This window comes from Crocuta crocuta, unplaced genomic scaffold (genome assembly GCF_008692635.1).
Source record: "Crocuta crocuta isolate KB4526 unplaced genomic scaffold, BGI_CrCroc_1.0 scaffold89, whole genome shotgun sequence".
NCBI lineage: Eukaryota > Metazoa > Chordata > Mammalia > Carnivora > Hyaenidae > Crocuta > Crocuta crocuta.
The window spans coordinates 8,048,938-8,064,576 of record NW_027551559.1 but is presented as its reverse complement, the minus strand read 5'-3'; the positions used below and the strand labels follow the sequence as shown (position 1 = coordinate 8,064,576).

Below are 15,639 nucleotides of genomic sequence, written 5' to 3'. Positions count from 1 at the left end.
CGCTGACGAGGTGTTTACATTTTCTTCCGAGTGTCCGCCCGCGATGTGGAACTACTGGGCGACATGTCCTCACTGAACTTAACGTGTTGATTCTGTCGTTTGGTGTGCAAACGTCTCTCGTGATGGATGGACAGATAGCAGTAGGTTTTTTTTGTTCCAAAGAGCTGTTCCCCGAGCAGATGAGATGACGTACTGCCCAGAGACGCAGAGCCCACTGGAAGTCATCAAAAGGACCCTGGCACGTCCGCTCAGTAATTCTATAGTTTTGAGGTCTAGATTTGTGAAAACCCACATAGTTTTCTGCGAGGTAATTTATCTCCATGCGTATTTCTATACTTTACTCCACCACATCAAAAGGACAGGCTACGCATGGCATAATTTAGCTACCATTTATCACCAGCACTTTGTGGAATCCTTTGTTGTGTGGTGAGCACTGAGGAGGTGATGTGATATTAGCATTTTATGTGGGAGCCTCTTAAAGCTCAGTGTTTTCTGGAATCGCCTTCACTTCCCCCAGCTTCCCCTCCAGCACCACTTTGTTGTTAAACTTTCCCCCGCTGGGGCTCCTCGAAGCCCGTCTTCTCCCAGCCCATCTTCCCCTGCCGGTCTCGTCAGCTGCTGGACCCGGCACCCCAAGATAGAGAGGGTCACGCTGCGGGTGGAGTGGGGTGCATGGCCCCTAATCACTTGGTACTTACAGCGGAACAGCAAGTACCATTAGCCTGTCAGCACCTGTGTGTCATCTGAACTCATTATCCTGTAAATAAAAGCCTTATACTGTGTTCAAGCAAGAAACTCCAGTCCAATCCGACTGAGTGAGTGGGCTCAGTCTGCCGGAAGAGAAGGGCTGGGGACAGAGAGAGGTTAACAGGAGTCTGAGAAAGTCGGGGAGACCGAGGCTCAGTGGGTGTCAGAACAGGACGGACGTGTGGGCATCAGCTGCGGCAGCTGCATGGACAGAGGGGCAGAGGGGAGGGTGGCAGCGGGTGGGACCGGGCAGGGGCGGCGCCCAGAGGCAGGGCTCAGGCGTGGACGAGGTCAGAGCCAGAGTTCTGTCCAGGACAGATTCCGTGTCGGGGACGGACAGCCAAGCGCCTGGATCCTGGCAGGAGTGTCTTCCCCTCTTCGGCGGGCCGCACCAGGGTTCCAAGCCGATGTAGTAGTGGGCCCTGAGAAACTCCAGCGGTGTGGACCTGCTGAAATGAAGGGGGTGATCAGTGCCATGCAGGCCAGTAACAGCTAGGGCACAGCCCACACGCAGGCCGTGAAGTCACCCTGTTGGCCGTGTGTGTGTGTGTATGTGTGTGCGTGCCCTCCCACACACGTGCACCTTCGTGCTGCCTGGGCAGCCTCTTCAGAATCTCAGGAGTGGGGGTTGATTGGTGCAAGGCAGTTATTTGGGAAAAGAAAAACTGAGAAGTTTTTTATTTGAAAAATGGGGGGTAGAGTAGCTCTTGTTTTCATCATAAAACTAGAGAAGAAAGTGTCACCAAATGCCTCTTAGAAGACATTAGTGACTTATGTGGTGCAGTTTGGTGGTCAGACGTTTCTGTCCCTTCCCTGCTGGGCACGTGGTAGCTCTGTGAGTGCTTGGGGCCCATGTGGCGGCCACCGGGGGCACAGGCTGCTTCCGAGCTGAAGCATTTAGTTCTCGGGACCTCCGCTGTCTGTGCCTGGATCTTCCCGTGTTGCTCATGGGGCTTCGGGTGTCCCTGGAGAAGTCCCAGCCTTCTGGCTCGGGAGGGGGTCATATTTAACGAAGATTCTTCCCATTAGAGTCTCTGGTTCCAAAAATGGGAATCTTTTGGTGTGCGCTTAGGCACCTATGGGAAATGGCGATCAAGGGCAGATTGATTTGCTTAAAATCAATAATGAGGATGAACCACGTGCTCTGGGACCATGCTGCCAGATTGGACACCCATTTCTGACCCTTCCTAGGGAGGGGCTGGGAGCAGGTTACCACCCCACCCCGCCCCGTGCCTCGATGGCCCATCCCTATCCAGAGCTGGCGTAGAGAGAGCTCAGAGGGTGCAGTCAGGCGTCTCTAATGGCGTCAATGTCAGTGGCGTGCGATCGGTGCTTTAATAGCTTTGCCAGAGTCATTGTTATCTTCCAGAGGGTTCATTTAGGTTTTAAAGTATTTTAGCAAAGGGAGAATATGCGCTAGATGTGGGTACCAGTAAAAAAATTGGCATCTTCTGGCAACGGGGTCCACAAAGAGAGTTGGCATAGCTTTGAATTAGTGCCACCTACGTTTGTGGGTTCTTTGAAGTCTGTTTTCACATGGAACAATTCTAACCACATTTTCTGAAGATCCACACAGCTGACTCATTTTTAGCATAGTGTTAACTCACTGATTATAAATGCCAAAACTATTTTTAAATGGCTCCAAGAGAACAGAGAGTATTTTGTTTCGTAATTAAATGAGGTAAATATTTATGCTGCTTTCTAGGAAACTGGGCTCTGCAATGGAGTAGATCTGTGTCACGAAGTCTGTAAGCCCATTTGAAACACGACAGATAAACCAGCGATGCATCCAGACATGGGAATGGACTTTAAAAAAAGAATCAGGCCATTAAAATTCTTCAAGTATGAAACCGATGCAAGATAGCGCTGGGTTGTAACCATTAGTTCCCCTTGTTGTCGGTAAATCTCCTACAGACGCTGTTTGACAGATCTTTATGCCAATGGTCTTTGAACGTTGTGCTTCTGGAGACTAGCTCGTGAACACCAAGGTGCCCTCTTTTTGTGTTGAGTCAGGACAGAATTATAGACAGTAGAGATGGCGATGGTTTCCATCACACCTAGGTTGTATGAACCTTATTTAAATTTAAAGATTCACGCTCATATGGGTTTTGCATCACAGTGTTGTAAGGGTGATGTGGCTCCTGTCGTGAGCTTTCATTGTGAGACTCTGGTGTCTGCATAACAGTGTCTGTTCCACCACTGGTTTTGGGTGACGCCTTCTGCTTTCATTTGTTCCCGGAACGTTCCCTCCGCAGACATGCCCCAGCCTCCCGAGGAAGACCTTTTCATCTTGCCTGATGAGTATGCGTCTTGCTCAAGGCACAAGCGTTCTCTTCTCAAGTCCCATAGGAACGAGGAGCTGAATGTGGAGACGCTGGTGGTGGTGGACAGGAAGATGATACGGGCCCACGGCCACGAAAACATCACCACCTACGTGCTGACGATACTCAACATGGTAGGAAGGTCTTTCTTGTTGAACCTGTGGGTGATCCCACCTAACGGGATTGGGTCTATGCCTCAGACACAAGAGATACGTTTTATCTGTGATGACCCCTTCACNCTGGTGGTGGTGGACAGGAAGATGATACGGGCCCACGGCCATGAAAACATCACCACCTACGTGCTGACGATACTCAACATGGTAGGAAGGTCCTTCTTGTTGAACCTGTGGGTGATCCCACCTAACGGATTGGGTCTATGCCTCAGACGCAAGAGATACGTTTTATCTGTGATGACCCCTTCAGTCTTCACAGGCTCCCATCAAAGAGCCATCAGAACTCCAGAGAACAGTCTGGCCTTCTCTGTGAGCGGGGGGCATAGTTTGAGGGGGTCAAGGTCTTCATTTACCAGAAATCTGTAAGAGGATCCTGAGACAGCTCAGTGCATAAGCCTGCCCGTCAGGACTGTGTGTGGTTTTAGATACCTGTATAGAAATGCCGGTCTCTGTAGGAACATTAATGCTTAAATATTGAATATACATCATTTCATCGAGAGCCACAAAAGCATCCAACCCTGTAGACTTGTCATCCCAGGTGAAATGTCCTGTGTCCCAGATTGACAGCTTGTTGTAATGATGAGGAGCCATGAGAGGCATCTGAGCCCCATTTGGGTGACTAAGTGACACCTAGTTCACAGAAGACAAGATCTTGGGTCGCCCGAGTGTGTTATGAACATTAGTTGGGATGGCAGTGTTTAGAAAACACACTTTCTGTTCCACCTCAGCACTCGGGGATTCTTCCTAGCGTCACTACTGGTCACATGGGTTCTCACCCCCCGGGGCGGGGCGCACCTGCCACTGCCTCCAGGGACTGAGGACCTCAGGGCTCTGGTTTGTGCCAAAGTTGCTTCCGTTTTGTCGAGCTGTTCCAGTAATTGCACCTCGGCGCCGAACCGGCTCGAGGGGCCTTCGCTCATCACCATGAACGTCGGTCACAGTCACTGACGTCTGCTGTCGTCATATCCCTTGCTGGCACCTTTCTTTGGTCATCTCCTTTCCACACGTAGCCCTTCTCTTTCTTGGGTCTTCTGGGTCTCTTCCTATGCANCGTCCCCGGAGAACATGGGGACCACATGCCCCGGCGGTGATCACTAAAACATTCCATTATGTGCAGATGAGACCTTTTATCCCCTTGGAGCCTTACAGTACATTCACTGCTGTTCCCTAAGAGGAGTTCTCACCTCCCCAAGCTTCAGCACTTACTCCCAGGCACCAACAATGAGGACTCAACGATTGGTCTGCCTGGCCATTAGGTGTTTCTGTGCCTGTCTGTCTAGCACTATGAGAAGTCAGCATTGACTTTGACTGTGACTGTGTCACAAAGCCACGGGGACTAGCCTTCGCCAGCAGGACCCTGGGGACTGGGGAAACGTTACGTGTGGGGACTGACCGGGATTGCCTGTCTTTTTCAGGTGTCTGCTTTGTTCAAAGATGGAACGATAGGAGGAAACATCAACATTGCAATTGTAGGTCTGATTCTTCTAGAAGAAGACCAGGTATTCTGTCTTTGAAACAGACATTTTGTTTTCCTTAATGTGATCATTCTGTGGATTCCCAAATTTCCTTTCCTTTGGGAACAAAAAGTGTTGAATGTTTTGTGTCTCATGCAATGATTTTCTTACCAATTCATTTCGTGATGATTTGAATTTTGTGTGTGTGTGTGTGCGCATGAGTGCAGAGGTGGTAAGGACTATTTTTAGTAGTCTTATGAGAAAGTAGAACAGCAGAGCTGCCTTAAATATACTGGTGGGAGAGACACAGGGGAGACAGAGTGGAAAATGTGTCTTAAGCCGCCTCCCCACCGTGAGCATTTAGGGTTCCAGATGGGACAGCACCCCTTCTGCTCTTTGCTGGGACACCAGAACCGCTGTCTAGCCCAGCAGTGAAATCACACTCTTGGGCATCGTTGTTCTATGCTGTCACCTCCTAACTCCTAAGACTGACTGCACCCACCCCCACTGCTTTGGGTCACAGGGTTGTATTTTCATGGAGATTCTGGAATGTCAAGTGCATTTCTCTCATTGCATATGAACACTGAATTATGCCGGACCCTGGTCACAGTGGGCGAAAAGCTCTCCTTTGCCTCCATTCCAGAGTCCCTGTGTAAACGCACAGCATGCACTTCGGTCCACAGGGAGGTTGTACGTGAACCTTCGGTGGCATAGCTGGTGGCGATGTCTTAGCCTCCAAGACCCTTCTTTCTGCTTTGCTTCCTGCTGATCACAGACTCCACATAGGACAAGAGAGCTGGCACCTTGCTGATATCTTAGCCGGGCCTCCTGGTAGCCATAGTTTTCTTGTTTATAAAACAAAGACTTTTCTTTAGACAAAACCTAAGGTCGTTCATCAGATCTAAGATGTCTCCAGACTGTAAGCCTCTGGGGTATTGCTCTTTTTTTGGGCGGGGGCGGGGGGCTTGCGTGGGCAAGCCTGTTTCCAGTTGGAATGGTCAGGAAGACACGACTGCTTTGTCTTTGTGTGAGTGTCTGGGGAGGGGGGTGCTGAACTGGTGGGGCGTCTCAGGTGACAGGTTAATTATTCCTTGTATTAAATCGTTTTCACCTTGGAATTCATCCAAGCTGCAAAGACTAAGCGAGGTTATCTTTTGATCGTACACCTGTGTTAACTCTGATTAATGCTGTGTTCCTGGAAATCACCAGCTGAGGAATGTGAGGCATACCCAGTGTTGGTGCACACAAGGCATTCAGCTTAGGTGGACTTGACTCTCAGGAAAGACAAAATAAGCGATGAAACAGAAAACCTATTCAGTGACTGAGAGACACAGATTTTAACCCAATATCTAGTCATGAATGCTTCTCCCAAGTTGTCCTGGAGCCGAGCTGGTTAAGCTGACTTTCTCTGACCAAGCCACAGGACGGCATAGCAATAAAGAGTTCACACAACTCATTGCAGCCTTTTCTGGTGGTTCCTGGCCCCTCCCCCTGCCCCGATTTCTGAATTGCACAAGCGTTCAGGTGGCCTTCAGTCCAATATTTCACTGTTGCTCTGTTAGAACGTGGTGTGTATGCCTAAGGGGGTGTGTGTCCTGCGTAGTTTCTTTCTAGTTCCAGTCTGTTTTCTCAAAACAGACCTTTACCGATTGACTGGACCCTTCTCATAAGCATGCTGCTTTGGTAGGAAAGTGACTTAATTTAACACTTTAGTAATAAATGGTTAAGAGTTATCAATTGGAAATCCCACTTGCCCTACTTGGTTGTGAAATCAGCTGTCTGGGTATTTTTCTGCATGTGCAGAAATGATTCTATTGCCTTAGATAATTTTACAATGTGTCTTATAAAGACTTTGATGCAAACATTCATGCACAGAAATGGTCTTTCTTGGGGCATCGAAAATGCATTCAGGGTCAGCTCAGTACACCCTAGCTGTGTCGTGCAGAACTACAGCAGGGAACGGAAGCGTCTATCCGAATCCATGCAGGTTTTGTTGAAGTCACCTTCCTTTGCATGTCATTCCATGAAATGGATAGATGAGCTCGTAGACCCTTCTGATTCCTCTGTGTATTTGAAATCTGAGCTACTGATGGGCCGCTGTGATGGCAAAGGGTGACAGCGGCATTGTAAGGCGTTTTCTCTCTCTCATCCCGGGGTCTTGGTCTGTCTCTTGCAGCCGGGGCTTGTGATAAGCCACCACGCCGACCACACCTTAAATAGCTTCTGCCAGTGGCAGTCTGGCTTGATGGGCAAAGATGGGACGCGCCATGACCACGCCATCTTGCTGACTGGCCTGGACATATGTTCCTGGAAGAACGAGCCCTGTGACACCCTGGGTAAGACCCTCCCGCGGAGTTTGGAGGAGCATGCATGTGCCATACTGAGCACGAGGGGGGGAGAGTAGATGTGCTGCCCTGTGTGTACTTGGGCCAAGCGTCAAAGTGTGCATTTATTCACAAAAAGTGATTACTTCCTAAGGAAAAGTACCTCCTAGATTCAAGAGCTCCTGTCTCTTCTGATCTAAGAAACCGGTTCTCTCTTCTCATTTTGTGAGAACAGAGACAGTAGATTCAGGGATGTCCTATTATGTGGGAGGAGTGGAACATTCTTGAATGTAGAGATGTCATGGCAACGTTATAGGCGCCATTTCTGCTGTATAAATATCGCAATTCCTGCAACTTTTTTTTACACGTATATGAGGCAGCACTTTGTTGTTTTTCCAAGGAATGAAAAGCACACTGTGCTCCCCCCAGGACTGCCCTGGACGTTCTCTCTCATTCCTCCTTTCTTCCCGGGACCGTATTGAGCTAGAACTCAGTGGAACAGAGGTTCATCGTGACTGTTTGTCCCTGGAAAGGCCTGCCTTTCGAGAACCAGGATTCCCCCACCCCCGACCCCCCGCCTGATGAGCTGGCCCGCTGTGCCTACACCACGTGTACAGATAGCGGGGCCTACACGGAACATCTGCCTTCCTTCCGGGGAGTCGCAATTTGGGTCCAGGCCAGGCAGGGGTGCTATGTGATCAGCTCCGGAGAAGACCCCTGGGCCCTGAGTCTTTGATGAGACAGCCCCATGTTTCTGGGGGGAATTAGGCACGTCCTCCATGGATTTGCTGGGAGAAGGCTCTGGAAACTGGTGCCTGGTTTCCACCAGACCTCTCCCCGTGCACCTGTTCCCCTGGCTGATTTTGCTCTCATCCTCTGCTCTCCGTGTGAAACTATCCCTGTGAGTGTGACAAAGCCTGAGTCCTATGAATCCTCCTAGTGAATCCGTGAACGAGGCTGGTCTAGGGGACCTCCTGGTGCCCCACACTGTACAGCACCTTTTTATTCGGGCTTTCTATAACACAGATGTTTACAGAGAAAGCTAGAGATTCTCCTTCACCTTCACTGACTCCCCTTTTCTCCTTGGCCCCCATTATTATAACCTGTGATGTGAACACCACTTAGAGCTGTGAATTGTTTTCCATGCGGAGAGGAGACCCCTTTCGCTCGTGTTGCAAAGAACCCCTTATGCGCTTGTCCAAGAGTTTCCCAGATTTCACCTCACGAAGGTGCGAACCACACTTCTCTAAAGGACAGACGATGCACACACATACGATACACACTCTCTACTGTATCGCAGCAACACTGTTGTACATTCTTTTGATGTCTGTGTCCCGCAGGATTTGCGCCCATCAGTGGAATGTGCAGTAAATACCGCAGCTGTACTATTAATGAAGATACGGGTCTTGGACTGGCCTTCACCATTGCCCACGAGTCTGGACACAAGTAAGTGCGCCCACGTGGGAGGGTGGACCCGAGGCCACTTTCCCTAGTGGACCATTGCCACAGAAATACCTACCCTGAGGCCAGGCCTGTAGGGGCCTTACGTATCTCCAGTGAGAATGTCACCGACAGGTAGGACGTGCTGTCACTTAGGTGCTTGTTATATTTCTATTTTGGCACCCAGCATGCACAGGTGAAAGCCTTGGAAATTCCCACAATCATGCTGTCCTGTCGCTGCTCTTCTTTTACATCTCATACGTGCGTGCACGACTGCACACACTTGTATCAGCCTCCACCCCCCGGCCTGCTCTGAACTTCGGTCCTGCGCATGGATCTCCTTCCCCAGTCCCGTTCCTATCAGGGCGACAGTGACAAGGCCACCTCTTATCAACTAGTCACCCTGGAGTTTTGCGTTCTTACGTCACTTTCACGACTTGTAGAGGTGTTGTTTGTTCAGCGCGCCAAGCAGGGTGTGGGCAGTGCGGGTTGGACCAGGGGTGCGGCCTGGTACGAGCTGGACCGCTGCCCGCACTCCTGCATGCCCAGTGCCGTGGGTTTTGAAATGAGGCGGCGTCCGGAGTGAGTGGTGAGCCTGGGGCTTGGACAGTTGGACGTTGGCCCTGGACAGTGGCCTCGGCAACAGCTGCCCTCTTTCTACGTGAACATTTTACCTTTGTTCCTGTGCAATGAGACCTTTCCATCAGTTACTTGCAGAAGCTGTCATTCGGAACTAAGGTTTCTTGGGCTAGTGATTCTGTGGTCTGCCTGAGGTCGAGGCATCCCCGTCGGGGTTTTGTTCCTTTGCTGAGGCCCACGTGCTGCACCCGCTAACCTGCGCGAGTGCCCACGGCGGGCGCACAGGAGGCGTCCTGCTGCGCTGTGGCTCTCCTTGAACTTTCTCCCGGAGAATGCACAACCAGGAATTGTGGTGTTTTTGTTTCTTTATGTTCACCTGAGTTTACTTGCAAATGACAAAATCTGCAAAAGGCAGCATTTGTGATTCAGTTTTCGTAAAACTGACCCCTCCATCCCATTAGAAGTGGACTGAGGCCGTGCTCTCCTGAACCTGTCCACAGCGTCTGTCTGTGTGTGTGTGTGTGTGTGTGCACGTGCGTGCGCGTGCTCGCGAATGCGTGCACCTGTCTTTAGTGGACTCCCATGGAGACCGTGCACGCTCAGCCGTGTGAACTGATGACCTGAAAATGAAGCTTATATTCTGCTTCTGATCCCTTCATCATTATAGGTAATGATTGACTTTTTCAGTGCCTGGAAAATTGCCCCTATACTCGATGAAGCTCTCAGTTAAACTACAAGTGTGTTTTTAATAGACTGCTAGATTTAAAACTTCAAAAACTCTCATTATTTTAACTACATGAGGCTCTTGCTGTCCCCTGAACCATACCTGAATTTAATTAAACAACGTAAGAAATATTTAAGTCACCGGGGGCTGAGCAGCTCAGTATTAGATGAGGGGTTGAAGTGCATGCACTCCACTGCTCACAGCTGCAGGTGGTGGGTCTAACAGAAGGGAAACTGGATCTGTTTGAGACTAGTCTCCAGTGTCAGCACGGATCAGGGTCTCCTTTTATTTTTTGTTAGGAATCAATTAATATCGCCTTTCATCACTAGGACTGGGTCAAGATGGAAAAAGTATGGTTTTCCCCCAACAAGATAAAAGTGTTTTAACTGCAAGTGGGACTATGGATGGGAGAAGGGAGACGGGCCGTAGGTTTGGATGATAGGGAATCCTGATCCTCATAGATTTGATCTCCAGAAAATTATCAGCCCCTTCTTGAGCCCTTGACATTTAGGGGACATCACGCAAGAGACAGGAAGCGGGAGCTCTGAACTTTTCATGGGACCAGTGAAGTGGCTTCTGATCATGTTGAGGAAGTAGGAAATAACACGTAGGAGGTGTGCAAAGGAAGTGCGTGTGCCAAATGGTAAAATGAGGGACAGTGATAGTCATATGATAACAATCACGGCAGTAGTAATGGTAGCACCTGCTGTTCGTAACACTTTCTGTGAAATTTGCAGAGCGATTTCACACACAGCTCTGACCGTGGAGACCACTGAGGATGTGCCTCTCTCCGCGTCGCCAGCTTGGCGGGTGGATGATGCTGAGTGTCCGGCAAATGTGAATGAATGGAATGGACAGAATGATGCAGGGAGGTGCAAATAGACCCACGAAGAGTATTTCAGATGAGTCATTGGCTGCAGTGACTACATCAAATGGGAAAGGGCGCGGCAACGCTCAGTGATCCCACTCCGTGGATTTTCATTAAATTGAAAATTTAATGCACACATTTTTTCAGTTCATTTCTTTATTAAGTATCACTCCTTGGAGAAGAATTATAGCTTCAGTGTGTGGGTCAAACATCATAACATAAAAAGCATGCCGGGCAGTGAGCTCCAACAGAGTCATTTTTTTTTAGTTCTGCAGCCTGAAGAATTAAAACGCAATTTTACATCTATTAGGACTTTTTTGAATGTTTATTTATTTTTAAGAGAGGAGAGAGAGTGCAAGGAGGGGAAGAGGAGAGAGAGAGAGGGAGACCCAGAATCTGAAGCAGGTTCTGGTCTCTGTGCTGACAGCTCAGACATGGTACTCAAAACCATAGACTGTGAGATCATAACCTGAGCCGAAGTTGGATGCTTAACCAGCTGAGCCACTTAGACCCTCCCTCGTGTTTTTTAGGACTTTATAAAACGTTCCGTTTTTACTTCTTCGGTTTGTTTACATTCAGAGGACATTACTGAGGTTGGAGGAACGCTGCTGTCCACGCCTTTCAGCCTGATGGCCTAACCTTTAACTCCAAGAAAGATCTCAGTCATTGTCCAGTCCATTTTTTCTACTAAATTCTCTTATTTTCTTCTCAGAACATCTTCTGGATTATACTGAGGGATCTGATCTATACATAGAAATGGCTAAGAACCTGTGCTTGGATTTGTGTTGGAAAAGGCAGAGACAGACACAGGAACCAGAAGTGAGGATGTGTGCTTTCCTTTAGGATGTGGGATTGAGTCGGGATCATTCCTAAGCCAGTGGTGTAGAGTGAGCTTCCTGATCATGTTCAGTCACTTAGCACAGGACATGTGGTTGGTTAGATGCAGGTGTGGAGAACTGGCCCAGACACGCTGAGTGCCGAACTACATGGATTGGAGAATATGTCACCTGAGTGGCATGAAACCATTTGAAAAATCCCCACGTATAAAGGAAGTTATGCCATTTGATGAGTAGGACCCTGGGCCTGGGATTCCGGATCCCCGGGGATTCTCCCACTGCCTGGCAGTGACCAGCGGGCATTGCATGGCCTTCTCTTACCTAGGTTTCCACCTGCAAAACCGAGAGAGTCTGTGAGATCCTCGGCATGGACATGCGGGTGTAGCTGAAGGTGTATCATTTGAGCTGAGCATTCCCATTCCCAGCACACGACACAGGCTTCCATGCTTAACTGGCATTATCATTTCAGACCATCAAGACATCCTCAAACATATTTGCTGTGCCTAAAAGTATTCATGAGGGGCGCCTGGAGGCTCAGTCGGTTAACCCTCCGACTCTTGGTTTTGGCTCAGGTCATGATCTCATGGTTTTGTGAGTTTGAGCCCTGTGTCTAGCTCTGTGCTGACAGCGCAGAGCCTGCCTGGGATTCTCTCTCTCTCTCTCTCTCTGTCTGTCTGTCTGTCTCTCTCTCTGTCCCTCCCCCACTCATGCTGTCTCTTTCTCAAAACTAAATTGAAAAAAAGAAGTGTTCATGAGCCATCATTCTGCCGCCAGTCTTCTCCTGCATGTATTGACTTTCAACAGGCATGACTTCCATTCTGCCAGCAGCACCTTGTGAGGACTCCATGAAAACACAAGTGATCCACTGTATCCAAGGGCCTTAACGGAAGGACAAAGACATGGCGTGCAAGGGTCGGGTCACATGGGCTGTAGGCATTGCAAGAGATCAAGTCGGGGAAGACTAGGGAAGTTGGAAGAACATTGGCTTGCTGTCACATTCAGCTGAAGCAGGCTTGGCTGGTGAGGTTAGATGCCCTTGTGAGCATTTGATGGTGAGGCTTAAACCTCCCCGAGTTGTGGACGTGCGCCGTCATCAACCTGAGCCCCTACTGCTGGGTCGGGGAGGCCCCGATGATTTTGAGGGTTTGTAGAATATCAAGGCAACAGCTCTTTTAGGAACTCATCTGGCCCGGTGACTGTCAGACCACCACCCCCCGCCCCGGGAGCCCAGGAAGGCCAGAGGGTTATTTCTTACCAATTTTATTTATTGTTCTTCCTGAGATTTTTCGTCTCTGTATCTAAAGAGCATTTGAAACCTATTGACCTTTGGCTGAACACACACACACACACACACATCATATGTATACCAGGAACATCTAGGTATTGACCAATTTTACCAAGACCACAGTCTGAATCAGAGAAGTGGATGGAAGTTGTGGGTTTTCCTTTGCAATATGTGTGATGCCAGGTCTTCTGTGCAATTTAAGAGCCAGGTTTTATTACCCCCGTTATATAGGTGAGGAAACTGAGGCTTGGTGACTTAAGTAATTTGCTTGAAATCCAAACGCTTGTGAATGTCAGAGGCAAGACCCTGATGGAGGCCCCCACCTCCACAGCCCACAGTCTTCTGGTTGTGTGATGGGCCCTGGCCCCTGAGACCCACCTGGCGCCCTATCCATGCCAACTCTTTCTGCTTTGGGTTGTGCATCTTGAAAAGTCCACATTGGAGCTCTAGACGCTGAGGTCCACCTCTGGCATATCATGGCATCAAAGGTGTGATCTAACCATCCAGATGACCGTGGCCTGTGGTTACTTCAAGGGTTTCTTGTTTCCTTAACTACTGCTGTTGAACAGTCTGAAATAATGGGTACTTTCTCTAATAATACTTGGCCGTTCACCACCCTGGGTATATCGTTAGTAATACGTCCTTGCTGATGTAATTGAATCATGATGTAATTCGAACATACCGTAGAGGACATTAAAAGCATCTCCCACCAGATATAATTCTCAAGTTCATTTTCATCTGAAATTAGGTTTACATCCGGGCATTTGAGTGGGTGTTTGGGCTGGAAGGTTGGTCTTAGGTTCTCCACTGAGGTTTCTTGAATAAACAACTATCAGCTAGTGAAGGCATTGGCCTGGGGCTGAGCATGGATAAGAAGAGTTGCTGTCCTTTAGAAACTTAAAAGCTAGTTGGTAAGAAAGAATATATTTATAGTTTTAACATATGGGGTGATAAAAACTTTGAATAAAATACTGTGGTTCACAGAAGCAAAAAAAAAAAAAGTCTGGTATGTATAACTTAGTACTAAGTATATTTCTTGGTTGCCAAATACCAATCTTATCTTCAAAATGCGTTCTATTCATCCTTCCATGACTTCATGAATGTTAATATCAGCTGCGATCACTATGTGGTACTTTCACGTTAAGGTGCTGGCATCCATCGCAGTACAAGATAGGGGCATTGTACTACTTGGAAGAACAACTCTCAAATAGTGGTGCTGAGATTTGGATGGGCATCAGGATTCTCTGTTGTGTCCGAATATACCCAGATACCAGTGCCTAACTCCCAACATACTAAAGCAAAAAATTTACCAGGATGGGCTTTGGGGAGCCCATTCTCAGATATTCTGAGGGGTTTGAGAATCAATTCTAGAAAGAATCATTGAAAATACTTTAGATGGGGGTGCCTGGGTGGCTCAGTCAGTTCAGCATCTGGATGACTTTGGCTCAGGTCATGATCTCGTGGTTGGTGAGTTTGAGCTCTGCATTGGGCTCTGTACTGACAGCTCAGAGCCTGGAGCTGCTTCAGATTCTGTGTCTCCCTCTCTCTCTGACCCCCTCTTGTTCATGCTCTGTCTCTCTGTCTCTCAAAAATAAATAAATGTTTAAAAAATTTAAAAAAAGAAAAGAAAATGCCTTAGATGAAAACGTTTGAGATGTACACGTTCCCAGACCCAGGATGTTGTGGCTTTTATTTCCTTAGAAATGTAGGCAGAGAGGAAGCAAATTTATCTGGGGTGCTCACTGGACCACAGCGTACTTGTCCTTCACATTCAGGTCAGGGGCCGGCCAGGGGAGAGCACTTCGATAGTCCGTTTTCATAACTCTCTCCCCGAGGCAGCCACCCATATGTGATTACAGTCTGAATCCTTTTCACGGCCATGACACATTTCCTCCACTATATGGTTACCGTGGCCTTGATTGATTGCTTTTAATAGAACTTCAGAGGATGGGTGGAGGCCGAAATGACTCCATCTGCATCACCCTTGGTACTGAGCAGGAATTTTGCAGAAATTCAACAATGTTTGCACGCCAGATTTCCTTGGATACGCCCTTCAATCATGCTCGCGTTACGCTGCCGCGTGGGTCCCGCCTGGGCTCTAGGTCAGGAACGTCAGGTCCTAGCCGCGACCCCGAGACCGTGGGCATGGCTCTCTTCAGTCCTCAGTCTCGCTGCCACGATATTATACCTGCCTGGTGGGCTCTCCGTGACGTTTAAGTTAGAAAGTACAGACAACGGTGTTTAACACCCTGTTTGAAAAATAGTGAGTCTTACACATGTCAGTTGCTCTTTTTACTGGTACTCTTCAATCTCTCTAAGCAACCCAGTTAAGGGGGAGAAGGGTCTTCAGCCTCAGCCGCAAGTGCGGATTCCCTGGCCTGCTGTTGGCCGCGCTCCCCCAGGGCCCTGCAGTCTTCTAGTCCCTGCAGCCCCGCCTCCTCTCATCGTGGCATCCCTGGTGGCAGAATGTCCCCAGAGCCAGTAACCACCCCACCTTTCTTTGCTTTGCCCCCTTCTTTCCCCTCTGCTCTGTACCCCACTCATGCGGACCCCGTTATCTAAGAATCCATACAACGATTTGGTAGGTACCGGACTTTAACATCCAATAGTGGCTTGATTCTCTAAGAATATGTGTGCCCGAATGGGAAGCCTCAGGGGGTCCCGGAGAGCTCCCAAGTCCCCCAGGATTTCTTCCCCAGGCAGTTAGTTGTGCTGTCCTGCGGTAGGTGGGGGCGGTGTTGCGAGACTCCCCTACAGGCCAAAGCTCTAGGCGGTTGAGAAGAAGAAGCTGACTTGGTGCAGAGAGGTGGCATCAGTTAGTGAGACTCTTAGAGGCACAAGGCTAGAGTTTTCACAGGTGACAGTCAGGGGATACCAGTTGGCATTGT

The 15,639-nt window shown here is 48.9% G+C and overlaps 1 protein-coding gene across 1 annotated transcript in view; it reads left to right on the top strand.

The window, feature by feature from the left end:
* The window catches only part of ADAMTS16 (ADAM metallopeptidase with thrombospondin type 1 motif 16), a 143,996-nt gene that overhangs the window by 41,491 nt on the left and 86,866 nt on the right, over positions 1-15,639 (top strand). The window contains exons 7-10 of the mRNA XM_077749460.1: positions 3,003-3,202; positions 4,657-4,740; positions 6,872-7,031; positions 8,360-8,465. Of these exons, the coding sequence (XP_077605586.1) occupies positions 3,003-3,202; positions 4,657-4,740; positions 6,872-7,031; positions 8,360-8,465 (550 nt within the window). The remainder of the gene's footprint in view (positions 1-3,002; positions 3,203-4,656; positions 4,741-6,871; positions 7,032-8,359; positions 8,466-15,639) is intronic.